This window comes from Saccopteryx bilineata, chromosome 4 (genome assembly GCF_036850765.1).
Source record: "Saccopteryx bilineata isolate mSacBil1 chromosome 4, mSacBil1_pri_phased_curated, whole genome shotgun sequence".
Lineage (NCBI taxonomy): Eukaryota > Metazoa > Chordata > Mammalia > Chiroptera > Emballonuridae > Saccopteryx > Saccopteryx bilineata.
This window is the reverse complement of record NC_089493.1, coordinates 163365455-163391490: the sequence shown is the minus strand read 5'-3', so window position 1 is coordinate 163391490 and position 26036 is coordinate 163365455. Positions and strand designations below refer to the sequence as shown.

At 42.4% G+C, this 26036-nt stretch overlaps 1 protein-coding gene and 1 non-coding gene across 4 annotated transcripts; one reads left to right on the top strand and one right to left on the bottom strand.

Moving 5' to 3' along the window:
* The first annotated feature begins 512 nt into the window (after positions 1-512).
* On the top strand, positions 513-26036 carry NME5 (NME/NM23 family member 5). 3 transcript variants are annotated; one of them, XM_066277159.1, is made up of 6 exons: positions 513-891; positions 1031-1205; positions 10862-11067; positions 11724-11824; positions 21846-21964; positions 25373-26036. In XM_066277159.1, exons 2-6 carry the CDS (start codon positions 1077-1079, stop codon positions 25454-25456), a joined length of 639 nt encoding a protein of 212 aa, XP_066133256.1. In that variant the 5' UTR covers positions 513-891; positions 1031-1076; the 3' UTR covers positions 25457-26036. The 3 variants fall into 3 exon arrangements, with proteins under 3 accessions (XP_066133256.1, XP_066133255.1, XP_066133257.1); XM_066277158.1 differs by having other exon boundaries at positions 1011-1205; XM_066277160.1 differs by lacking the exon at positions 21846-21964 and having other exon boundaries at positions 1011-1205; positions 25373-25468.
* On the bottom strand, positions 8033-8158 carry LOC136336715 (U6atac minor spliceosomal RNA). Its single transcript, XR_010731542.1, has one exon. It is a non-coding gene; the product is annotated as a U6atac minor spliceosomal RNA (small nuclear RNA).

The window sequence follows — 26036 nt, the reverse complement described above, 5'->3', positions numbered from 1 at the left end:
TTGGAGGTAACTGGATTAAACCTGTTATTACTGCTCTATAAATAAATGTTACTTCACAAGTCGAAGATTGCTTTTTAATGATTACAGAAGGATAGAGGGAATAGCATAATTTGGTGAAATGAGGAAGGTATTTGACATGGAAGGGGCATGGGGTGGCATGAGGGGAGAATGTCTCATCATTTTTAAAATGGAGACAACTTGAAGCGTACTTCAGATGAGAAAGATGAAATAAGATAAATTACGAGGGAAATTTAAGAAAACGTCCAGTGTGCTAAGATTCATAGGAGGAATAAAAGTGCCTGTGACTGGCTCCCTTTCTTGGTTAAAAGGACCCCACTCCCGCCCCGAGTTAGTGAAGTGCTCTACTGGGATTGGCCCTCTGCAGCCACCATCCCTAAACTGGGTTTCGGGTCTCCTAGCAACAGGCTTTGGTAGTCTCGGAGAACTACAAACTGAGGTGAGTGCCCCAGACCAGCGTCGGTACTCAGAATCTGCGGCTACAAGCCCAGAAGTCTAGGACCTAGGCAGCCTACTTTCCTTCCTGGTCTGGCCCTAGGCGTAGTCGTCTTGGTGGGCCGGGCCCGTTCTACCTACCGCTGGAGTGTCTCGGAGAGTTGCCCACACAGTCTCCTGCTGCTCCCCGAGAATTTGCATCAATCCCAGGACTTCAGATTGCCCCGTGGCCTCTGCCCCTCCTTGAAACTGTTAATGAAGTCCCAAGGCACAAGTGCAGAGTAGAAATGGTTTTACAGGTATACCTCGTTTTACTGCACTTCGCTTTCTGCGCTTCAGAGGTGTAGCGTGTTTTACAAACTGAAGGCAAAACCCTCCACCAGCAGAAAGATTCCCAAACCATTTATTGTGATACTCAGAACCTGCACTATCTCCCAGGTATGCCGGTATGTAGACAGCTTATAGAAAAAGATATCGCAGTTTCTAACTTTATAAATTAATAAAATTAAATGTCTAATAATGCTATTCTTAATCACAATTACATTTAACTGGGGTAGGGGGATGCATATCATTGCAGTCAATACATGCCAAGAATCTCTTAAATTGTAACTTGAAAAGCCAGAATGGAAATATCGATGCCCCCACCTCAGATATATGTAGAAAAAACTCTGGCCATTATCAAACCAGATATTGTTGACAAAGAGGAGGAGATACAAGATATTATTCTCAGATCTGGATTCACCATCATTCAGGTAAATTCTGAGCACGATAATTGTGTTCTTTTCTCTCATTGATCCTTTTTTGTGTGTTTATCTAAAAGTGTTAACCTATTTAGATACATATAACTATAAAGTTATATATGGGCCCTGGCCAGTTGGTTCAGAGCATCATCTGGAAACACTAAGGTTGTAGGTTTGATCCTGGGTCGGAGCACATACAGGAAGTGACCAGTAAATGCAAAACTAATTGGAACAACAAATGAATGCTTTTCTCTCTCTCTCAGCCTTCCTCTGTCTCTCTAAAATCAATTAATAGCCTGACCAGGTGGTAGCACAGTGGCTAGAGCATCAGCTGGGAACGCTGAGGACCCAGGCTCAAAGCAGGCTCATCTGGCTTGAGCACGGTCTCACTAGCTTGAGCGGGGATTCTGCAGCTTGAGCATGGGATCGTAGACATGACCCCATGGTCGCTGGCTTGAGCCCAAAGGTTGCTGGCTTGAAGCCTAAGATCACTGGCTTGAACAAAGGGTTACTGGCTTGGCCCCCCAGTCAAGGTACGTATGAGAACACCTAAAGTACCGCAACTATGAGTTGATGCTTCTCATCTTTGTCCCTTCCTGTCTGTCAGGAAGAAAAAAGAAAAAGAAAAAATAAAGGTTGCCTATTGAGGATAAGTACAGGATGTGTTAGGACAGGGTTGGGAATAAAAGTTTTTAGTGTCTAACTTTTCATATTGCTTTGAATTTTTTAACCCTGTAAGTATATTACCAATTTATTAAAATTTTTTTCTTTTTTTGTGTGGCAGAGACAGAGAGGAGAGAATTAGAGAGAGGAACAGATAGGGACAGACAGACAGGAAGGGAGAGAGATGAGAAACATCAATTCTTCGTTGCGGTTCCTTAATTGTTCATTGATTTCTCATATGTGTCTTGACCAGGGGGCTACAGCAGACCGAGTGACCCCTTGCTTGAGCCAGCAACCTTGGGCTCAAGCTGGTGAGCCTTGCTCAAACCAGATGAGCCCGTGCTCAAGCTGGCAACCTCGGGGACTCGAACCTGGGTCCTCCACACCCCAGTCTGACACTCTATCCACTGCGCTAACTCCAGGTCAGGCTTAATTTTCTTTTTCAATTTTTTAAATTCAATTTTCTTTTTCAGAGAGGAGAGAGAGAGAGAGGGAGAGAGAGAGAGAGAGAGAGAGAGAGAGAGAGAGAGAGAGAGAAAGGGGGAGGAGCAGGAAGCATCAACTCCCATATGTGCCTTGACCAGGCAAGCCCAGGGTTTCAAACCAGCGACCTCAGTGTTCCGGGTCGATACTTTATCCCCTTGTGCCACCACAGGTCAGGCCCAATAAATTTAATTTTTAAAAAAATTTACTGATTTGAGAAAGAGAGAGGGAAGAAAGAGATGAGAGGCATCAATTTGTAGTTGCTTCACTTTAGTTGTTGATTGATTGCTTCTCATATGTGCCTTGACTGGAAAGGTGCAAAGCGGAACCAGTGACCCTTTGCTCAAGCCAGTGACCTTGGGCTCAATCCAGTGACTTTGGGCTTCAAGACAGTGACCTTGAGATCATGTCAATCATCCTGCGCTCAAGCCAGTGATCCTATGCTCAAGCCAGCAACCCTGCTTTCAAACCAGTGACCCTGTACTCAAGCTGGTGACTTCAGGATTTCAAACCAGGGACCTTCACATTCCATGTCGATACTATATCCACTGTACCACCAATAGTCAGGTTTGAAAAACAAATAAAGGGCCTGACCTGTGGTGGCGCAGTGGATAAAGCGTTGACCTGGAAATGCTGAGGTCGCCAGTTTGAAACCCTGGGCTTGCCTGGTCAAGGCACATATGGGAGTTGATGCTTCCAGCTCCTCCCCCCTTCTCTCTCTTCCTCTCTCTCTCCTCTCTAAAAAAAAAAATGTGTACTGTGAAAAACAAATAAAGTATACAAATAAGATAAAGATATTCTATTTAAGTCTGACCAGGTGGTGGTGCAGTGGATAGAGCACCGGACTGTGACATGGAGAACCCAGGTTCAAAACCCCGAGGTCGCCAGCTTGATCGTGGGGTCATCTGGTTTGAGCAAGGCTCACCAGCTAGAGCCCAGGGTCACTGGTTTGAGCAGGAGGTCACTCGGTCTGCTGTAGCCCCCCAGTCAGGGCACATGTGAGAGAGCAATCAATGAACAACTAAGGTGTCACAAAGAAGAATTGATGCTTCTCATCTCCCTTCCTGTCTGTCCCTATGTGTCCCTCTCTCTGTCTCTGTCACACAAAAAAATTAAGATAAGACATTCCATTTAAGTTTTATAACAGTCCATCTTTTAAAAAGAATTAGTGGGGAGGGTAAGGGAAAAGGTGTAAAGAGGGACACATATAAGGTGACAGAAAATAATTTGACTTTGGGTGATGGGTATACAACATAATCAACAGTTCAAATGTTATAGAAATGTTTACCTGAAACCTGTGTACTCTTATGGATCAGTGTCACCCTGTCAAATTTAAATTTATAAATAAAATTTTAAAAATAAAATATAAAAAGAATTAGAGGTAAACTTAATAATTAAGTGGCTAGTGTTAATCATAAATTAAAAATTAATGTAAATACTAATATTTAACACTTTCTCTAGTCAGCGAAAATTTACAGACCAAAGAAGGCCTTGGTATGTATTATGCCCTTTTTTTGTTGTTTTTTAAGATTTTTATTTATTCATTTTAGAGAGGAGAAAGAGAGACAGAGAGAGGATCAGGGGAGGAGCAGGAAGCATCAAGTCTCATATGTGCTTTGACCAGGCAAGCATAGGGTTTCAAACTGGCAACCTCAGTGTTCCAGGTTGACACTTTATCCACTGTGCCACCACAGGTCAGGCCTGTTGTTGTTGTTTTTATTTGTGGCAAAGTATATATAACATAAAATTTACCATTTGAACCATTTAAACTTTTTTTTTTTTTTTTAAGATTTTATTTACTGATTTTAGAGAAAGGAAGAGAGAGAGAAAGGCAGGGGAAAGGAGCTGGAAGCATTATCTCATAGTTGCTTCTGGCATGTGCCTTGACCAGGCAAACCCAGGGTTTCTAACCAGCAACCTCAGTGTTCCAGGTTGACATTTTATTCACGGTGCCACCACAGAACAAGCTAAAAAAAATTTTTTTTTCTTGTGAGAGAGAAGAGAGAGACAGGAAGGGAAAGAGATGAGAAGCATCAACTCATAGTTGCATCACTTTAGTTGTTCACTGACTGCTTTCTCATATGTGCCTTGAGTGAGTGGTTCAAGCAAAGCCAGTGACCCCTTGTTCAAGCCAGTGACCATGGGATCATGTCAATGGTCCTGTGCTCAAGCCAGCGACCCTGCACTCAAGCTGGCAAATTCAGGGTATCAAACCAGGGACCTCAGTGTTTCGAGTCTATGCTCTCTCCACTGTACTACCACCAGTTAGGTATATTATTTTATTATTTTCCATGTGAACAATTGCAAACCTACTTTTGCCCCACCCTGTAGGCTTTTTCTTATTTTTATTTTTAAATATTTTATTTATTCATTTTAGAGAGAGGAGAGAGAGAGAAGGGGGGAAGAACAGGAAGCATCAACTCCCATATGTGCCTTGACCAGGCAAGCCCAGGGTTTTAAACCAGTAACCTCAGCATTCCAGGTCGATGCTCTATCCACTCCACCACAACAGGTCAGGCCACCAACCTGTAGGCTTTTAAAGTAGGCTTTATTGTATGTAGTTATGAGTTCATTGAATTTGAGCCTTTATTGTCCTATCTAAGAAACCTTCTAAAAAATAATGTATCCTTTCAGTAGGTGGCAGTCTTCCCTTTTTTTTTTTTTACAAGTTAATGGTTCCTTTCCGATATTATTTAATATCATTGCTTCACTTTGTGAAAATATTCATCCAAATTCAATTTTTTTTTACCTGATCTAATTTTAAAGTAACCAGATGTAGTCATTGATTCAGAATGAACTTTAATTTAAGATGAACCTTAACTTTTATAATTATGCCACATTAGTTAGCACACACCTAGGAAGGAAGCTCACCCCTGTTTAAGTGCATATGGCAAATAAGGGCTTCCATTACGACAGAAGAGATTTTTAGATTTTTAAGCCAGCAACAACAATGAAAACACCAACACCAATATGCATAAAAATCACAAATATTGGCATGTCTTAATTTTAAATAGTAGAATCAAGGATTATACTAAATCAGGTGCTATTGTAACTTCTGATGTTTCTTCTATTTGTTGACTATATGTATTTCAATATGAGAACAGATGTCAGAACTTTTTTTTATAGTAATTGGTCCTTGACTGGTGGGAATGTTATTCTTGTCTAGTAGAACCTTGTTCATGCAGTGGTGATCTACATAAGTAAGTATATTCCCAAGTTTCTTGGTCTGGGTAGTTTAGATCTCTGCTGCAAACCAAGCAATTTTACCAAGTTTCTGAAACTCGAGGACATGTGATAGTTTTGGAAGACTCTTTAAGAGTTAGGTCACTTGCCTGACCAGACGGTGGGATAATGGATAGTGTCGGCCTGGGACACTGAGGACCCAGGTTCAAAACCCCAAGGTTGCTGGCTTGAGTGCGGAGTCACTGGCTTGGCTGGGGCCCCCAGTCAAGGCACATATGAGAAGGCAATCAATGAACAACTAAGGTGCCACACAAAGAATTGATGCTTCTCATCTCTCTCCCTTCCTGTCTGTCTGTGCCTCTTTCTCTCTCTCTCTTGCTAAAAAAAAAAGAAGAAAACAAGAGGTCACTTTGTAAAATTCACACTGTACTCTCAGGAAAATCTAACCTATTTTAGAAATCTAGATTTCTGCCTTAATTGTAGAGATTTTTAGCCTTCATTTTGAGACTTATCTCCGTATGTCATCATCCTTACTCCAGCCAGAAGTCTTCTTTGAATCTCTCTTATATTTTTGAGCCTTTTCCCTCATGATCTTCTACCTTTATGTGAAGTTGAAAAATAGTAATAATTTATATTTTTAAAACTGTATTTTACTTATTAATTTTACAGAAGAGGAAGAAAGAAGGGAGTGAGAAGTACCAATTCATAGTTGCTTTATTTTAATTGTTGCTTGCTTGTCATATGTGTCTGGACTGAGCAAGCCCAGGGTTTCGAATTGGTGAACTCAGTGTTCCAGGTTGACGTTCTATCCACTGTGCCATCATAGGCCAGGCTATAATGTCTAATTCTGTTAAAGCACTCAAATAGCTGCTTTTAGGGAAAGTTCGATGCTTCCCAATAGGAAGAATGACTGACTCAGCTTCTCTAATTTTTAAAATTTAATGATTCATTTATATAGTTTCTCGTTTGTAAAGAAAATAACATTTATTTATCCTAAACATTTGATATTATTTCAACTTAATAAACAGTGCCAACTAATGTTCTTAAGGTCACAGTGAATAAATATTTTTTTCTTTAAGTGAGAGGAGAGGGGGTAGAGAGACAGACTCCTGCATGCACCCCGAGCAGTATTCACCCGTCAATTCCAATGTGGGGCTGATGCTTGAATCAACCGAGCTATACTCAGTGCCTGAGGCTGACACTCAGACCAACTGAGGTCTCCTCAGCACCTGGGGCCAACACTTGAACCAATCCAGCCACTGCCTGCAAGAGAGGAAGAGAGAGAGAAGGGGAGAGAGGGGTAGAGGGAGGGGAAGAGAAGCAGATGGTTGCTTCTCATGTGTACCCTGATTAGTGATCAAACCTAGGATGTCTGTGCACCAGGCTGACGCTCTATCCACTGAGCAAACCAGCCAGGGCCTGAATCAGCAAATTTATGACAGAACCAGAATAAAGAGTTCACGGCTTCTGCCTGACCTGTGGTAGCGCAGTGGATAAAGCATTGACCTGGAATGCTGAGGCCCTGGTTTGAAACCATGGCTTCCCTGGTCAAGGTACATATGGGATTGATGCTTCCTGCTCCTCCCCCTTCTCTCTCTCTTTTTCTCTCTCCTCTAAAATGAATAAATAAAATTATATATAAAAAAGAATACACAGCTTGAAAAAGAGAAAGAATACAATTTAAAAAAAGAAAAGAGGATTACACAGCTTTTGTGTTCAAGTGAAAAACTTGTTTACTGCCTCATTATACTACATGTTATTTCAAAGTACCACAGAGAGGCCAGCTCCCAATAAATGTAGCAAATTTTTATAATAAATAGGAAAATACCACAAATAGATAGGAAAATTAATTGGAATATTCTAAAGTCCAGTTTTATTACTTTAAGGCAGTGGTTCTCAAAGTGTGCACCAGGGCGCACTGGTGCGCCCCAGAAGATTTCCAGATGCACTCTATGGTATTCCAGAGAAATATGTGCCTGTCGGGGACCAAAAAACCAACAGGGTTTTTGGAGTTTAGATTTTGGGGGGACAGAGGTTTGGGGAATTGGCCGTAAGCTGACAGTCTGCCCAACCCCCCACCTCACTTACCTGATTAGGTTGCAAAAGGCTGTTAAGCTGTGGTGCTGGATTGTTTACACTACCCACCATGTTCCCCAGAAAGACTGGAGGCAAGTTTCTTCTAGCCTTTGGTGTAAAGTTAATAAGATGATATGTATGGTGGGGGTTTTCTGCACTCAACACAATTAAGAGTAAAAAGAGAGGAATTCTTCAATGTATTGACGAGGAAATGAGAGTTTGCCTTTCAAATAAATATATGCCTAGACATTGAAGAAATCGCTAGGACACATTAGGCTCAAGTTTCTCATAAACACAAGAATGAAAAAATAACACATTTGCATGGGGACCTGCTGAATTTACTAAATCTTACTAAGAATGTATCTCTCTATATAAAAAAATAACTTTTTTGTCATTTAAAAATTTTTTAAAAATTAAATCCGTGCTTTTATTAGCAAAAACAGTGGTTAGATGCCACGAAGTAGGTGGCAATGCCTTAACCGTATGCGTGTTGTTAGGCCCGAGAGCCTCTTCCATCCTTGTCAAGGGGAGTGCTAACCTTCTTTTCTTTCATACAACACCATTTTTTTTTTTTTTTTTTTTTTTTTTTACAGAGGCAGAGATAGACAGGGACAGACAGGAACGGAGAGAGATGAGAAGCATCAATCATCAGTTTCTCGTTGCGCATTGCGACTTCTTAGTTGTTCATTGATTGCTTTCTCACATGTGCCTTGATCACGGGCCTTCAGCAGACCGAGTAACCCCCTGCTGGAGCCAGCGACCTTGGGTCCAAGCTGGTGAGCTCCTTGCTCAAGCCAGATGAGCCCGCGCTCAAGCTGGCGACCTCAGGGTCTCGAACCTGGGTCCTTCCGCATCCCAGTCCAACGCTCTATCCACTGCGCCACCACCTGGTCAGGCACAACACCATTTTTTTTTTTTGATTGTTTATTTATTCATTTTTTTAGTGAGAGGGAGAGAGAGAGAGGGAGAGAGAGAGAGAGAGAGAGGGTGAGAGAGAGAGAGAGAGGGGCAGAGAGAGAAGGGGGAGGAGCAGGAAGCATCAACTCCCATATGTGCCTTGACCAGGCAGGCCCCAGGTTTCAAACTGGTGACCTCAGCATTCCAGGTCGACGCTTTACCCACTGCGCCACCACAGGTCAGGCCCACAACACCATTTTTAAAAAAATTTTAACTCCCTTTTTTTATGAATTCTAAAAAGCATAACTCAAAAAATGTAACATAAAAATGTTTTTTTAATGTCAGAATAAATTTAATTTTGTCATATTTATTTTGTTTAATTACTATAAAAGCACGCTTGGACTTTATATTTTTTTCTTTAATATTTGACTTAATTATTAAACATATTTCTCAAAAATTTGTATATAGTGCGCCTACAATTATTTGTAGGATTTTAAATGCATCCCAACTTCAAAAAATTTGAGAACCACTGCTTTAAGGTATACAAAGTATACATCAACAACATACTAGTGATTGGAGTGATTTTTTAAAAATTGATTTTTAGAGAGAGAGGAAGGGGGAGAAACAGAGAGACATTGATTTGTTGTTCCACTTATTTATACCATCACTGATTGATTTTTAAAAATTTATTCAGTGAGAGGAGGGGAGGCAGAGACCAACTCCTGCAAATGCTCTAACCAGGATCCACCTGGCAAGCCCGTTAGGGGGTGATGCTCTGCCCATCTGGGGCATTGCTCCATTGCTCAACAACCTAGCTCTTCTTAGCACCTGAGGCAGAGGCCATGGAGCCTTCCTCAGCACCTGGGGCCAACTTGCTCCAATTGAGCCATGGCTGCAGGAGAGGAAGAGTGAGAGAGAGAGACTTGAGAGACAGAGAGAGACAGGGAGAAGCAAGAGGGAGAGGGATGGAGATGCAGATGGGTGCTTCTTCTGTGTGCCCTGACCAGGAACTGAACCCAGGACATCCACATGTCAGGCTGATGCTCTACCATTGAGCAAACTGGCCAGGGCCTGGTTATTTTTTCTTTAAATGTTTATTTTATTGGTTTTATAGAGAGAGGAAGGGAGAGACAGAGACAGGAACATCAATCTGTTCCTGTATGTCCCCTGACCAGGGATCAATTAGCAACCTCTATGTTTCAGGGCAATGCTCTAACCAACTGGGCCATCTAGCCAGGGCTCATTGGTTGATTTTTGTATGCACCCTGACTTGGGATCAAACTTGTAGCATGTTGGAACAATGCTCTGAGCTACCCTGTCAGGGCCTATGATTGGAGTGTTTTTACTTGAGGAAGGAGATATGATGAATTTATCATTAATAAATCATATGTTGCCTGACCAGGCAGTGGCACAGTGGATAGAATGTCAGACCGGGATACAGAGGACCCAGGTTCGAAACCCCGAGGTTGCTGGCTTGAGCACTGGCTTACCAGGTTGAGCACGGGGTTGCTGGCTTGAGCATGGGATCATAGACATGACCCCATGGTTGCTGGCTTGAGCAAGGGATCACTCGCTCTGCTGCAGCCCTCCGGTCAAGATACATATGAGAAAGCAATCAATGAACAACTAAGATGCTGCAATGAAGAATTGATGCTTCTCATCTCTCCCTTCCTGTCTGTCTGTCCCTATCTGTCCCTCCCTCTGTCTCTGTCACAATAAATAAATAAACAAACCATATGTTGAAGGAGGCTGTTAAATAAAAATAGTGGTTTTTGTTTTGGGGGGAGTTTTTTTTAAGCAAGAAAGAGAAAGGGAAAGGTAAGGACAGAGAGAAAGGGAGGGAGAGACATGAGAAGCATCAGTTCTTCATTGTGACACCTTAGTTATTCATTGATAGCTTTCTCATATGTGCCTGGACCAGGGGCCCCTCTGAGCCAGCAACCCCTTGATCAAGCCAGTGAGCTTGGACGTCAAGCCAGTGACCTTTAGGTTCAAGCTGGTGACCATGGGGTCATGTCTATGATCCCACACACAAGCCAGCAACCGCATGCTCAAGCTGGATGAGTCTGTACTCAAGATGGCTACCTCAGGGTTTCAAACCTGGGTCCTCAGCATCCCAGGCTGACGTTCTATCCGCTGTGCCACCACCTGGTCAGGCAAATAGTTTTTCTTAAGTAGAATAAATAATTCTTATAATTTTATTTATAGCCTACATTTTATTATCTTACTTTACCCCTTCTCTATAATACAAAAGTAAATCTCAAATTTGTAATCAGATTGGTCCTAATTTCAAGTTGTTAATGACTTAATGAGGTATTATTGAACTGTCATTTTAAATGCTTTTGTTGACTTTATATCTCTTATAGAGAAGAAAACTACATCTCAGCCCTGAGCAATGTAGCAACTTTTATGTGGAACAGTATGGGAAAATGTTTTTCCCCAATTTAACAGCTTACATGAGTTCGGGACCACTTGTTGCCATGATATTAGGTAGACATAAAGCCATCTCTTACTGGAAGGAACTTTTGGGACCAAGTAATAGCTTAAAAGCTAAGGAGACACACGCAGACAGGTAAATATTCTAGGGGAAAAATGTAATCCAACTAAGAAAATGAAAAAAAAATTGGATTTCATTCTAGTATGAATGTCATGTCATTTGAAAGTTTCCCTAAATTTAACTGTTTTTTTTGTTTTGTTTTGTTTTTGTGGCAGGAAGGCCCATTTTATGTTTTAACTGTAAATGTCTATCTTAATACCAAATACCACAAAAGGTTTCAGGGAATGTCTGCTTTATGGTTGATTAACTTTATTCTCTTGTCCTAGAATTAAACTGCCACTGAAGTAGGATTTTTTATGGGAAAACTGGTGTAGTATTTTAAAAGAATATTGATAATACAGGACCAGAAATCCAGATTTGCAGCATTATTGTTAATGTGTGGAAACCAGAAGACATTGAGTTCTTGCACTTTTGAATATATTGCTTTTTCACTTCTCACAAAATGACACCTCTTTTTCATCCAAAGAACTACTATTTTCCCAGTGTATCCCTCCTGAAGATTTGAATATATTTGATCGTCATCTAGGGAGATTTAAGCTTAAATTCAAGCTTAAAACCTCCATTTGTGAGAAGTGGCAAAGCTTTTGTAAAATGCGTAAATAGAATGCATATGTGGAAAGTAAGAAAAAGGATGTCAGATTGAATGGTCACCATCTTTAACTTGATTTTAGTCTAAGGGCAATTTACGGCACAGATGAACTAAGGAATGCACTTCATGGGAGTTATGATTTTGCTGCCGCAGAAAGAGAAATTCAATTCATGTTTCCTGAAGGTGAGTTACAGATGTATAATTAGTCAATTGCATCCTTTTTTTGTTTGTTTGTAAGACTTTATTTATTCATTTTAGAGAGAGGAGAGAGAGAGGGAGAAGAGAGAGAGAGAAGGGGGAGGAGAGGAGCAGAAAGCATCAATTCCCATATGTTCCTTGACCAGGCAAACCCAGGTTTGTTTTTTTTTTTTTTTTTTTTTTTTTTTTTTTTTTTTTTTTGCATTTTTCTGAAGCTGGAAACGGAGATACAGTCAGACAGACTCCCGCATGCGCCCGACCGGGATCCACCCGGCACGCCCACCATGGGGCGATGCTCTGCCCACCAGGGGACGATGCTCTGCCCATCCTGGGCGTCGCCATGTTGGGACCAGAGCCACTCTAGCGCCTGAGGCAGAGGCCACAGAGCCATCCCCAGCGCCCGGGCCATCTTTGCTCCAATGGAGCCTTGGCTACGGGAGGGGAAGAGAGAGACAGAGAGGAAGGCGCGGCGGAGGGGTGGAGAAGCAAATGGGCGCTTCTCCTGTGTGCCCTGGCCGGGAATCGAACCCGGGTCCTCCGCACGCTAGGCCGACGCTCTACCGCTGAGCCAACCAGCCAGGGCCAAACCCAGGTTTTTGAACTGGTGATGCTTTATCCACTGCGCCACCACAGGTCAGGCAAGTCAATTGCATCTTTTTATTGTTTGCGTTTTCATTCATTTTGGAGAGAATAACTGGGAGGGAAGATGTGTGTCTTCAATATATTTTGTCATATTTTCAAGTTGTAGTTACTAAAACTTTTTTTTTTTTTTGGCAGGACAGAGAGAGTCAGAGAGAGGGACAGACAGACAGGAAGGGAGAGAGATGAGAAACATCAATTCTTCATTGCGGCTCCTTAGTTGCTCATTGATTGATTTCTCATATGTGCCTTGACCTGGGGGCTACAGCAGACCGAGTGACCCCTTGCTCGAGCCAGTGACCTTGGGTCCAAGCTGGTGAGCCTTGCTCAAACCAGATGAGCCCGCACTCAAGCTGGCAACCTTGGGGTCTTGAACCTGAGCCCTCCACATCCCAGTCCGACGCTTTATCCACTGCGCCACCACCTGGTCAGGCTAGTTACTAAAACTTGAAGCCACCCTGGCCACATAGCTCAGTTGGTTAGAGCATCCTCCTGGAGCACAGAGATTGCCAGTTCGATTCCTGGTCAGGGCACATACAGGAACAGATTGATGTTCTTATCTCTGTCTCTCTCTGTCCCCTTTTTCTCTCACTAATTCAATAAATATATATGGCTTGAAGCTGAGAATGAAAAACTCAACATTTTCCTCAGATCTGAACTGTATCCTTGATGAAATCTTTTGAAAAGAGTTTACTTTTTTCTTTCTCTTTTATTGGACTACACATATTTAGGGCTTCCTTTTTTCTTCTGTGTTATAATTTCTTTTAGTTGTCCTCTAATGCATCAGTATAGATTGTTACACATGAAAAAAAGAATCTCCCTTAGAAATGATGGTTGACTTACCATTTTCTCTAATCTGTTTGCATAAAAAACATGCAATTGTGAAATTAATAATTTTAAAGACATTTTTTGTTTATTTCTATTCAGTTATAGAGATTATAAATCTTTTCCAATGGGCACAATGAAGACAGCATGAGTTTTTTAGTCTGTTTTCAATAAGTTTAGAGAAGAAAGAAAATTTGGTGATTTTTCATTATAAACAAAAAAATGCAAAGCATCAGGTAGTTTTGAAGGTTTTTGTGGAGTTTTTTTGGCATGTTATTTTTATTCTTACTCATTTAGACTTGTTCCTCAGTATTTTATACTGAAGATTTATTCAAAGAAAGCTGAAAACTACCTTAGATATTTAAAAGTCCTGATTTTTAAACTTTTTTTTTTTTTTTTTGCATTTTTCTGAAGCTGGAAACAGGGAGAGACAGTCAGACAGACTCCCACATGCGCCCGACCGGGATCCACCCGGCACGCCCACCATGGGGCGACGCTCTGCCCACCAGGGGGCGATGCTCTGCCCATCCTGGGCGTCGCCATGTTGCGACCAGAGCCACTCTAGCACCTGAGGCAGAGGCCACAGAGCCATCCCCAGCGCCCGGGCCATCTTTGCTCCAATGGAGCCTTGGCTGCAGGAGGGGAAGAGAGAGACAGAGAGGAAGGCGCGGCGGAGGGGTGGAGAAGCAAATGGGCGCTTCTCCTGTGTGCCCTGGCCGGGAATCGAACCCGGGTCCTCCGCACGCTAGACCGACGCTCTACCACTGAGCCAACCGGCCAGGGCTAAACTTTTTTTTAATTTTTTTTTTTATTATCAATTTTAGATACAGGGAGAGAGAGAGAAACATCAATTTTGTTGTTCCACTTATTCATGCATTCCCTGGTTGATTCTTGTATGTTCTCTGACTGGGGATCAAACCCACAACCTTGGCATATTGGGATGATGATCTAACCGAGTTAACTGGCCAGGGCCTAAAAGTTCTTATTTTTAAACAAAAATTGTTCTATAGATATTTGTATACAAAAGGATTTGCCTATTTACATATTTTATTCTTACTGATCTCATTTCTGTCACATATCCATTCCATTAAGGTATCTTTTTCTTCAGAATTGTTTATTGTGGAAAATTTCAAACATACATAAAAATAGAATAATATAATTAACCCCTAATGAGCCCATCACCGAATTTCAACAGATGATCAGTCTTATTTCATCTATAACCCCTGCTCCTACTTCTCCTGCTTCCATATTATTTTGAAGTATATCTTAAACAGATTTTCTAAAATGTAGTAGTACTTTAGGTTTAGTCCTACTAGTGAATTGAGCTTTTCCTGTTTAGATTTTAGCTAAAATAGGATAGAAACTCATTTTATTTTATTTTATTTTGTTATTTTGAGAGAGAGAGAGAGAGAGGCAGGAAAGGGACAAAGACAAGAAAGGAGAGGGATGAGAAGCATCAGCTCATAGTTGCGTCATTTTAGTTGTTCATTGATTGCTTCTCATATGTGCCCTGACTTGGGGGGGGGGGAGGCTCCAGCTGAGCCAATGACCCCTTGCTCAAGCCAGTGACCTTGGGCTTCAAGCCAGCAGCCTTTGGGTTCAAGTCAGAGGCAAAGGGATCATAATCCCATGCTCAAGCTGCTGAGCCTGCGCTCAAGCCAGTGACCTTGAGATTTTTAACCTGAGACCTCAGCATCCCAGATCAATGCTCTATCCACTGCGCCACCACCAGTAAGGCTTTAATTATTTACTATTTGATTTTAGCGAGAGAGGGAGACGAACATCAATCTGCTCCTGTATGTTCCCTGATCTGGTATCAATCCAACAACCTCTGCACTTCGGGATGATGCCCTAACCAACCAAGCTATCAGCCAGGGCTCACTTTATCTTAAGTAGAAGTTATATTTGGAAACTTTTCTTACTCATAGGGTTATATCCCTAAACTGTAATTTTATTTTATTTATTTTTTAAAGACTTTATTCAATTTTTTTTTTTTTTGTACTTTTCCGAAGCTGGAAACGGGAAGACAGTCAGACAGACTCCCGCATGCGCCCGACCGGGATCCACCCGGCACGCCCACCAGGGGGTGACGCTCTGCCCACCAGAGGGCAATGCTCTGCCCCTCCGGGGCATCGCTCTGCCACGACCAGAGCCACTCTAGCGCCTGAGGCAGAGGCCACGGAGCCATCCCCAGTGCCCGGGCCATCTTTGCTCCAATGGAGCCTTGGCTGCGGGAGGGGAAGAGAGAGACAGAGAGGAAGGAGAGGGGGATGGGTGGAGAAGCAGATGGGCGCTTCTCCTGTGTGTCCTGGCCGGGAATCAAACCCAGGACTTCTGCATGCCAGGCCGACACTCTACCACTGAGCCAACCGGCCAGGGCCCTTATTCAATTTTTTAATTCAATTTTTTTTCAGAGAGTGGGGGGGGGGGGAGAAGGAGAGAGAGAGCAAAGGGGGAGGAGCAGGAAGCATCAACTCCCATATGTGCCTTGACCAGGCAAGCTCAGGGTTTCGAACTGGTGACTGCAGTGTTCCAGGTCAATGCTTGATCCCACTTCACCACCACAGGTCAGGTCCTAAACTGTAATTTTAGATTGCCTTTTATTTTACCCATTCTTTAATCCTCTGGACATGAATTTAAAAGATATAGTTAGACATTTGAGAAGCAGCAGTTGTCGGATAAATATAAGTGATCAATTACCTGCCACACTGCAGATCTTTTGCTGTGGGGATATGCAATTATTTGGAATAAGTTCTCACAGTTTGTGGTATGAGCTCTATCTTGTTTATCAAGAATTATTTGCAAAACCATAAATGATGAGTGACTAAAATAAGTTATAAAGATATTCAGAGACATGTTCTTGCCCTAGCCAGTTGGTTCAGTGGTAGAGTGTCAGCCTGGTGTGCAGAGGTCCCAGGTTCGATTTCTGGCCAGGGCACACAGGAGAAGTACCCATCTGCTTCTCCACCCCTCCCCCTCTCCCTCCTCTCTGTCTCTCTCTTCCCCTCCTGCAGCCAAGGCTCCATTGGAGCAAAGATGGCCCGGGCGCTGGGGATGGCTCCTTGGCCTCTGCCCCAGGCGCTAGAATGGCTCTGGTTGCAACAGAGCGACGCCCCGGAGGGGCAGAGCATCGCCCCCTGGTGGGCAGAGCTTCGCCCCTGGTGGGCGTGCCAGGTGGATCCCGGTCGGGCGCATGCAGGAGTCTGTCTGACTGTCTCTCCCTGTTTCCAGCTTCAGAAAAAATACAAAAAAAAAAAAAGATATTCAGAGACATGTTCTTAACCCTGAAGAAAGGTAGTGCTCTTCCCTTTCAATAGGGATGGCTGCTAAAACTTCACTATATTCCATCTATTCAACAAATTTGTTGAGTTACCAACTTAATAAATATTAAGTCAAATAAGATGTCCCTGCTCTCAAGAGGATCTTATTTTAAAAGTCTATGAAAATATACAATGCAATGTAAAAATTATGAATGTTATTTAAAAGCATTAAAAAGTTCAATGAAAGTTCATTATGTAAGAAACATGAAAACACTTTTTATTTTCTCATGAATTCATCCAGCACTAGATGCCAGAGACTAATAATAAGTGGTCAGCAAAAATAGATGAGCCTTACCTGTGGTGGTGCAGTGGATAAAGCGTCGACCTGGAAATGCTGAGGTCGCCGGTTCGAAACCCTGGGCTTGCCTGGTCAAGGCACATATGGGAGTTGATGCTTCCAGCTCCTCTTCACCTTCTCTCTCTGTCTCTCTCTCCTCTCTCTCTCCCTCTCTGTCTCTCTCTCTCCCTTTCTCTCTCCTCTCTAAAAAATGAATAAATAAATAAAAAATATGAAGTAGAAACAATTAAAAAAGGAAGCTAAGGAAATAATTTCAATTATAATAGCATTAAAAACAATAAAAGGCCCTGGCCGGTTGGCTCAGTGGTAGAGTGTCGGCCTGGCGTGCAGGAGTCCTGGGTTCGATTCCCGGCCAGGGCACACAGGAGAAGTGCCCATCTGCTTCTCCGCCCCTCCCCCTCTCCTTCCTCTCTGTCTTTCTCTTCCCCTCCCGCAGCGAGGCTCCATTGGAGCAAGGATGGCCCGGGTGCTGGGGATGGCTCCTTGGCCTCTCCCCCAGGCGCTAGAGTGGCTCTGGTCGCAACAGAGCGACGCCCCGGAGGGGCAGAGCATCGCCCCCTGGTGGGCAGAGCGTCGCCCCCTGGTGGGCGTGCCAGGTGGATCCCGGTCAGGCGCATGCGGGAGTCTGTCTGACACTCTCCCGGTTTCCAGCTTCAGAAAAATACAAAAATAAAAAATAAAAACAATAAAAGACTGCCTGCCGGAAGGTGGCGCAGTGGATAGCGTGACAGACTGGGATGCGGAGGACCCAGTTTCGAGACCCTGGCGTCGCCAGCTTGAGCGCGGACTCATCTGGTTTAAGCAAGGCTCACCAGCCTGAGCCCAAGGTCACTGGCTTGAGCAGGGGTCACTCTGTTACACCCCCACCCCATCAAGGCACAAATATGAGAAAGCGATCAATGAACAATTAAGGTACTGTAAGGAAGAATTGATGCTTCTCATCTCTCTCCTTTCCTGTCTCTGTCCCTATCTGTCCCTCTCTCTATCTGTCTCTGTCACAAAAAAAGAGTAATTTTTGTACACCAAAAAGCGTAAAACATTGCTAAGAGAAATTAAAGAATATCTAAATAGACAACCAGCCCTGGCTGAACAACTTGGTTGGCTGGAGCATTGTCAAAGCACAAAGGTTGCTGGTTCATTCCCTGGTCAGAAGCTGATCAGTGTTCCTGTCTCTCCCTTGCTCTCTCCCTTCTTCTCTCTAATATCAATAAAATAAACATTGAAAAAAAATAGACACCACACATTCATGGATCAGGAGAGTCAATATTGTCAAGATGGCAATACTCTCTAAATTGATCAATAAATTTAATGCAGTCTCTATCAAAGTCTTGCATGCATTTATGTAGAAATTGACAAGCTGGTTCTAAAATTTATATTGAATTGCCCTGGCTGGGTAGCTCAATTCATTGGAGCATTATCCTGAGGCACCAGGGTTGTGGATTCAATCCCAGGCCAGGGCACATATAAGGATCAATCAATGAATGTATAAATAAATGGAACAACAAATTGATGTTTCTCTCTCTCTCTCCCCTCTTCCTCTCTCTTTAAAATAGATTTTAAACAAGTCTTAAAAAATAAAAGACTTATTATAAAGTCACAATGATTAAGACAGTATGGTACTAACAAAAGGATAGACATATAAATCACTGGAATAGAATTGAGAATCTAGAATTAAATTCATATAATACCTGACCTGTGGTGGTGCAGTGGATAGTGTCGACCTGGAACACTGAGGTCGCTGGTTCGAAACCCAGGGCTTGCTTGATCAAGTCACATCTGGGAGTTGATGGCTTCCTGATCCTCTTCACCTTCTTTCTGTCTCTCCTCTCTCAAATGAATAAATAAAATCTTTTTAAAAAGAAAACATATAGAAAGAGGCCCAGCCACTGTGGTTCAGTGGATAGAGTGTTGTCCCTGCACACTGAGATCACGGGTTCAGTCCCAGTCAGGGCACATATGAGAAGCAACCAATGAGTGCACAACTAAGTGGAACAATGAGTTGATGCTTCTCTCTCTCTTTCCCTTTCCCTTTCTCAAATCAATGGAAAAGTATATAAAAATAAAAAAGAACATGAAAAGATAAGCCACAGATTGGGAGAAAATACTTGCAAATCATGTATCAGATAAAGGACTTGTATCCAGGATATACAGCATAGGGCAAAAGTAGGTTTATAGTTTTTTTGTGTGGGAAATAGTACAGAAATTGATAACTAATAATACAAGAATAAACTGTTTTATGTACTCACAGCTGTAAACCTACTTTTATCCAGCCTTGTATAAAGAACTCATAACTCAATTAGAAGATATACAACCCAATTAAAAATTGGAAAAGGGGCCCTGGCCGGTTGGCTCAGCGGTAGAGCGTCGGCCTGGCGTGCAGGGGACCCGGGTTTGATTCCCGGCCAGGGCACATAGGAGAAGCGCCCATTTGCTTCTCCACCCCCCCCCTTCCTCTCTGTTTCTCTCTTCCCCTCCCGCAGCCAAGGTTCCATTGGAGCAAAGATGGCCCGGGCTCTGGGGATGGCTCCTTGGCCTCTGCCCCAGGCGCTAGAGTGGCTCTGGTTGCAAAAGAGCGACGCCCCGGAGGGGCAGAGCATCGCCCCCTGGTGGGCAGAGCGTTGCCCCTGGTGGGCGTGCCGGGTGGATCCCGGTCGGGCACATGCGGGAGTCTGTCTTACTGTCTCTCCCCGTTTCCAGCTTCAGAAAAATACACACACAAAAAAAAATTGGAAAAGGGCCTGACCAGGCGGTTAGATCGTCGACTGGGATGCAGAAGGACCAGGTTCAAGACCCTGAGGTCGCCAGCTTGAGTGTGGGCTCATCTGGCTTGAGCAAAGGGCTCACCAGCTTGGACTCAAGGTCACTGGCTTGAGCAAGGGGTTGCTTGTTCTGCTGAAGGCCCACTGTCAAGGCACATATGAGAAAGCAATTAGTGAACAACTAAGATGTCGCAACAAAAAACTGATAATTGATGCTTCTCATCTCTCTCCATTCTTGCCTGTCTATCCCTCTCTCTGACTCTCTCTCTGTCCCTGGGAAGAAAAAAAAATGGAAAAGGGCCTGACCAGGCAGTGGCACAATGGGTAGAGCATCAGACTAGGACACAGAGGACCCAGGTTCGAAACCCTGAGGTCACTGGCTTGAGCGTGGGCTCATCTGACCTGAGTGTGGGCTCACCAACTTGAGTGCAGGGTCACAAGCTTGAGTGTGGGATCATAGACATGACCCCCGTGGTCGCTGGCTTGAGCCCAAAGGTGGCTGACCTGAAGCCCAAGGTCGCTGGCTTGAGCCCAAGTTCCCTGGCTTGAGCAAGAAGTCACTCGCTCTGCTGTAGCCCCCAGGCAAGGCACATACGAGAAAGCAATCAATGAATAACTAAGGAGATGCAATGAAGAATTGATACTTCGCATCTCTCTCCCTTCCTGCATGTCTGTCCCTCTCTCTGTTTCTCTCCCTGTTTCTGTAAAAAAAAAAAAAAATTTTGGCCTGACCTGTGGTGGCACAGTGGATAAAGTGTCGACCTGGAACGCTGAGGTCACCAGTTCAAAACCCCGGGCTTGCCTGGTCAAAGCACATATGGGAGTTGATGCTTCCTACTCCTTCCCCCTTCTTTCTCTCCTCTCTCTCTAAAAATGAATAAATTAAAAATTAAAAAAAAAATATTTTTTTTGGGGGGGGAAAGGCCCTGGCCAGTAGCTCAGTGGGTTAGAGCATTGCACCAAGGTTGTGGGTTTGATCCCCAGTCAGGGCACATACAAGAATCAACCAATGAGCACGGGCCAATCCGGCTTGAGCGTGGGCCCATCTGGCTTGAGCACAGGCTCATCTGGCTTGCGCATAAGCTCATTTGGCTTGAGTGCAAGGTCATTGACATGATCCCATGGTTGCTGGCTTGCGCCTAAGGTTGTTGAGTTGAACCAAAGGTCACTGGCTTGAGCAAGAAGTCATTGGCTCAGCTGGAACCCCCTGGTCAAGGCACGTATGAAAAGCAATCAATGAACAACTAAAAAATGCTGCAACAACAAGTTGATGTTTCTCATCTCTCTGTCTGTCTGTCTCTCTCTCTCTCTGTCTGTCTCTCACACACAGAAAAATCAACCAACAAATGAATCAATAAGTGGAACAATCAATGTTTCTCTCTCCATCTTCTCTTTCTCTTCCTCCCTCCCCCCCCCGTAAAATCATTCAATTTTAAAATAAAGGGCAAAATATTTGAATAAGCATTTCATAAAAGACAAGATGTGAATGGCTAATGTGCACATGAAAAAGTGTTCAGTATAATCATTGGAGAAATACAAAATAAAACCGCAATGAGATACCATGGCATACCTACTAGAATGGCTATGATCAATGGTGAAGAGATAGTGATACTGGGATCCTCATACATTATTGTAAAATATCATAGCCACTTTTGAAAAGCAGTTTGGCAGTTTCTCAAAATATTAAGCTTACAATTACATAACTCCATTAGTAATTCCACTCCTAGCAAAATCTACCCACTTAAGAGAAATGTAAACATCCATCTACATACATAAAGATACATGTGAATCTTTTTTTATTTTTAAGATTTTATTTTATTGATTTTACAGAGGGGGTTGAGGGACCTCGAGAAATATCAGCTCACAGTTGCTTCACTTTAGTTGTTCATTGATTGCTTGTCATATGTACCTTGACAGGACAAGCCCAGGATTTTGAACCAGTAACCTCAGTGTTCCAGGTCAACATGCTTATCCACTGCACCACCACAGCCTGGGCTGCTAGTGTGTTTTTGAACCAACTATTATGCTATGTGTCTAGTTCTATTCCCTTAAAAAACTCTGTATTTTGCATGCCATTAAAAATTCTTTGAAGGTGTCCTTTTTAATGACTTTATAATATTTCATTATTTATGTTTGCTTTAATGGGGATAAATTTGTATTTGCAGTGATTGTTGAGCCCATTCCAATTGGACAAGCTGCCAAGGATTATTTAAATTTATATGTAACACCAACTCTGCTTAAAGGACTCACAGAGCTTTGTAAGCAAAAACCAGCAGATCCTTGTGTAAGAAATCTTTTTATTCACACTAAAGAATATTGACTATAATTTTCATATCTAAAGCATTTTATTCTTCAGAACAGTTTAAGTACTGAGAGTCATTTTTAAATTTTTTTATATAAAGTTTAGATACTTCTGTATGTAGAACTTTTTTTTTTTTTTTTTTTTGGTATTTTTCTGAAGCTGGAAATGGGGAGGCAGTCAGACAGACTCCTGCATGTGCCCGACCGGGATCCACCCGCCATGCCCACCAGGGGGCGATGCTCTGCCCATCTGGGGCGTTGCTCTGTTGCAACCAGAGCCATTCTAGCACCTGAGGCAGAGGCCACAGAGCCATCCTCAGCGCCTGGGCCAACTTTGCTCCAATGGAGCCCCTGCTGCAGGAGGGGAATAGAGAGACAGAGAGGAAGGAGAGGGGTGCTTCTCCTGTGTGCCTTGGCCGGGAATCGAACCCAGGACTCCTGCACACCAGGCCGACACTCTACCACTGAACCAACTGGCCAGGGCTGTATGTAGAACTTTTGATTACTTATTTCTTGCTGTTTTAACTCTAAAAACATTGTTTCTAAATATACTTTCAATTATTGCATCCTTCAATTGCTGAACATTGTTTTTGTTTGTTTCTTTCTTTCTTTTTCAGAGAGAGAGGGGTAGACAGGGACAGACAGACAGGAACGGAGAGAGATGAGAAGCATCAATCATTAGTTTTTCATTGCGCATTGCAACACCTTAGTTGTTCATTGATTGCTCTCTCATATGTGCCTTCACCGCGGGCCTTCAGCAGACCGAGCAACCCCTTGCTGGAGCCAGCAACCTTGGGTTCAAGCTGGTGGGCTTTTTGCTCAAACCAGATGAGCCCGCGCTCAATCTGGCGACCTCAGGGTCTCGAACCTGGGTCCTCTGTATCCCAGTCCAACGCTCTATCCACTGCGCCACTGCCTGGTCAGGCCTGAACATTGTTTTGTATATAATTTATATAAACAAGTGATAAAAGTACATATATACTTATAAATTTTTGTTTTTCATAATATTGAAATTTTTATTTTATTTTATTTTTTTAGATTTTTAAATAAAAAATATACATTTATGTTTGTCATGTCTATGATCCTATGCTCAAGCTAGATGAGCCCATGCTCAAGCCGGCAACCTCGGGGTTTCAAACTTGGGTTCTCAGCATCCCAGGCCGACCCTCTATCCACCAAGCCACTACCTGTTAATCCATTTTGAATTTTTGAATATATGTCAGAATTTATTTCTAGACTCTCATTGTATTTCCATTGGTCTACATGTCTTATCTGTATGCCAGAACCATACTGTTTGGATTGCTGTGTGTTTGTTTGTTTGTTTATTGATTTTAGAGAGGGAGAGAGAAACATTAATTTGTTGTTTCACTTATTTATGCATGCATTAGTTGATTGTATATGCCCTGACTTGGGATTGAACCAGCAACCTTCACATAATTGGGATGATGCTCTAACCAACCAAGCCATCCAGCTAGGGCATGGATTGCTGTAGTTTTGAAGATTTTGAAATTGGGAAGAACAAAGTCAGATAATTCTCCAACTTTGTTCTTTTTTCATGATTGTTTTGGCTATTCGAAGCCCCTTGGAATTTTATATAAATTCGAAGATTGACTTTTCCATTTCTGCAAAAATGACTTTTGGAAATTTGATAGAGAGTATGTTGAATCTGCATATTAATTCAGGTAACACTGCTCACAAAAATTAGGGGATATGCTGACTGAGGGACAGGGCCTTGGCACTTACAGCATGGGACAGAAGGTTTTTAATAGGATTGGAGTTTTTTCCTCCCTTTATGGTGCCGTGGGAGTGGCAACACCTTACTTCAGTGGGGGATGCGGCACTGAGTACCAAGGAGCGGGGCTTAGGGAATGATTTTTATGTTATGTGGTATTTTCATATGTCCAGTCACTATCATTTCTAAAATAAAGAGAAACATTGTCCTCAAAAAAAAAAATTAGGGCATATGCCTGACCTGTGGTGGCGCAGTGGATAAAGTGTCGACCTGGAAATGCTGAGGTCACCGGTTCGAAACCCTGGGCTTGCCTGGTCAAGGCACATATGGGAGTTGATGCTTCCTGCTCTTCCCCCTTTCTCTCTCTCTCTCCTCTCTAAAATGAATAAATAAAAATTTAAAAAAAGAAAATGTTATACAAAGACTTTGAAAAAATTATTTTAAAAATTAGAGGATATTTTATAGCTTCATATTCATTTTGAAATATCCCCTAATTTTTGTGAGCAGTATAGTATTGATATCTTAACATATTAACAGTATTACCATAAGTCTTTCTATCCACTAATGGCAAAATGTCTTTATTTATTTAGGTCTTTAAATTTCTTTCAGCAGTGTTTTATAGTTTTCATTTATACAAGTTGGTTAAGTTTATTCCTAGATACTTGTTTTTCAGTGCTATTATAAGTGAAAGTGATTTCTTAATTTCCTTTTGGTTTGTTCATTGCCAATGTATAGAAACAACTGATTTTTTTGTATGTTGATCTTGTAACCTATAACTTTGCCAAATTCATTTATTAGCTCTAGTAGCTTTCTTAGGGATTCTCTGGGATTTTCTATATATAGGATCATATCATCTGTGAATAGAGATAGTTTTAGTTCTTCCTTTCTTTTCTTTTTTTAAAATATTTTTTAAGACTTAATTCATTTTATGGGGGGCCAGAGGAGCAGGAAGCATCAACTCCCATATGTGCCTTAACCAGGGAAGCCCAGGGTTTCGAACCAGCAGCCTCAGCAATCCATCTAGATCAATGCTTTATCCACTGCGCCACCATGGGTCAGGCTACTTCTTTCGTATTTAGATTTATACTTGACAATCTTGCATACTATAAAACTTGGTGTTTCAGTGTTAATGGTCATTTTTTTCATTATTCTTAAAGTGATTTTTAAAACTGTTTAAGTTTTGGCTTGGCCTGTGGTGGTACAGTTGGATAGAGCATTAACCTGGAATGCTGAGGTTGCTGGTTGGAAACTCCTGGGCTTGCCCCGGTCAAGGCACATACAAGAAGCAACTACTATGTGTTGATGCTTCCTGCTCCTTCTCTTCCTTTCTCTCTCTATAAAATAAATAAATAAAAAATATATATTTAAAATAAATAATGCCTGACCTGTGGTGGCACAGTAAATGAAGTATCGACCTGGAACACTGAGGTTGCTGGTTCCAGGCCCCAGGCTTGCTGGGTCAGGGCACACACAAGGAGCAACTATGAGTTGATTCTTCCTGCTCCTACCCCACTTTCTCTCTTTCTCTCTTTCGCTCTCAAAATCAGTAAATAAAATCTTTTAAATAAATTTTAAAAACTGTTTAAGTTTTAAATTGATATTGTATATTGAAGAAAATATTTAAATGTTTATTAAATTACGGTTGTTTTTTTTCCATAGATTTGGTTAGCTGATTGGCTGCTGAAAAATAATCCCAACAAACCTAAACTTTGTCACCCTCCAATTGCAGAAGAATTTAATTAAAGATCTCCAAAGAACAAATCACAAATGACTTCACTGTAAAATGCATGCTTCTACTTAAAAAAACAACAGCCTGACCAGGCAGTGGTGCAGTGGATAGAGCATTGGGCTGGGATGCAGAAGACCCAGGTTCGAATCCCCAAGGTCACTGGCTTGAGCAAGGGCTCATCTGGCTTGAGCACAGGCTTATCAGCTTGTGCGCAGGATCGCTGGCTTGAGCCCAAAGGTTGCTGGCTTAAAGCCCACATTTGCTGGCTTGAGCCCAGGGTCACTGGCTTGAGCAAGGAGTCACTCACTCTACTGTAGCCCCCCAGTCAAGGCACATATGAGAAAGCAATCAATGAACAACTAAGGAGCTGCAACAAAGGATTGATGCTTCTCATCTCTCTCCCTTTCTGTCTGTCTGTCCCTATTTGTCTCTCTCTCTGTTACCAAAAATAATAATAATAATAATTGTGTTTTGTGTAGCAGATAACATTATCTAAGATAAGATATAGACTTAGGTTACGATTTTTTTCCTAGTAGAAAAGTATATCTATTTAGAAGCATTTAGAATGTCAACAAGTCCTAGCCAGGTAGTTCA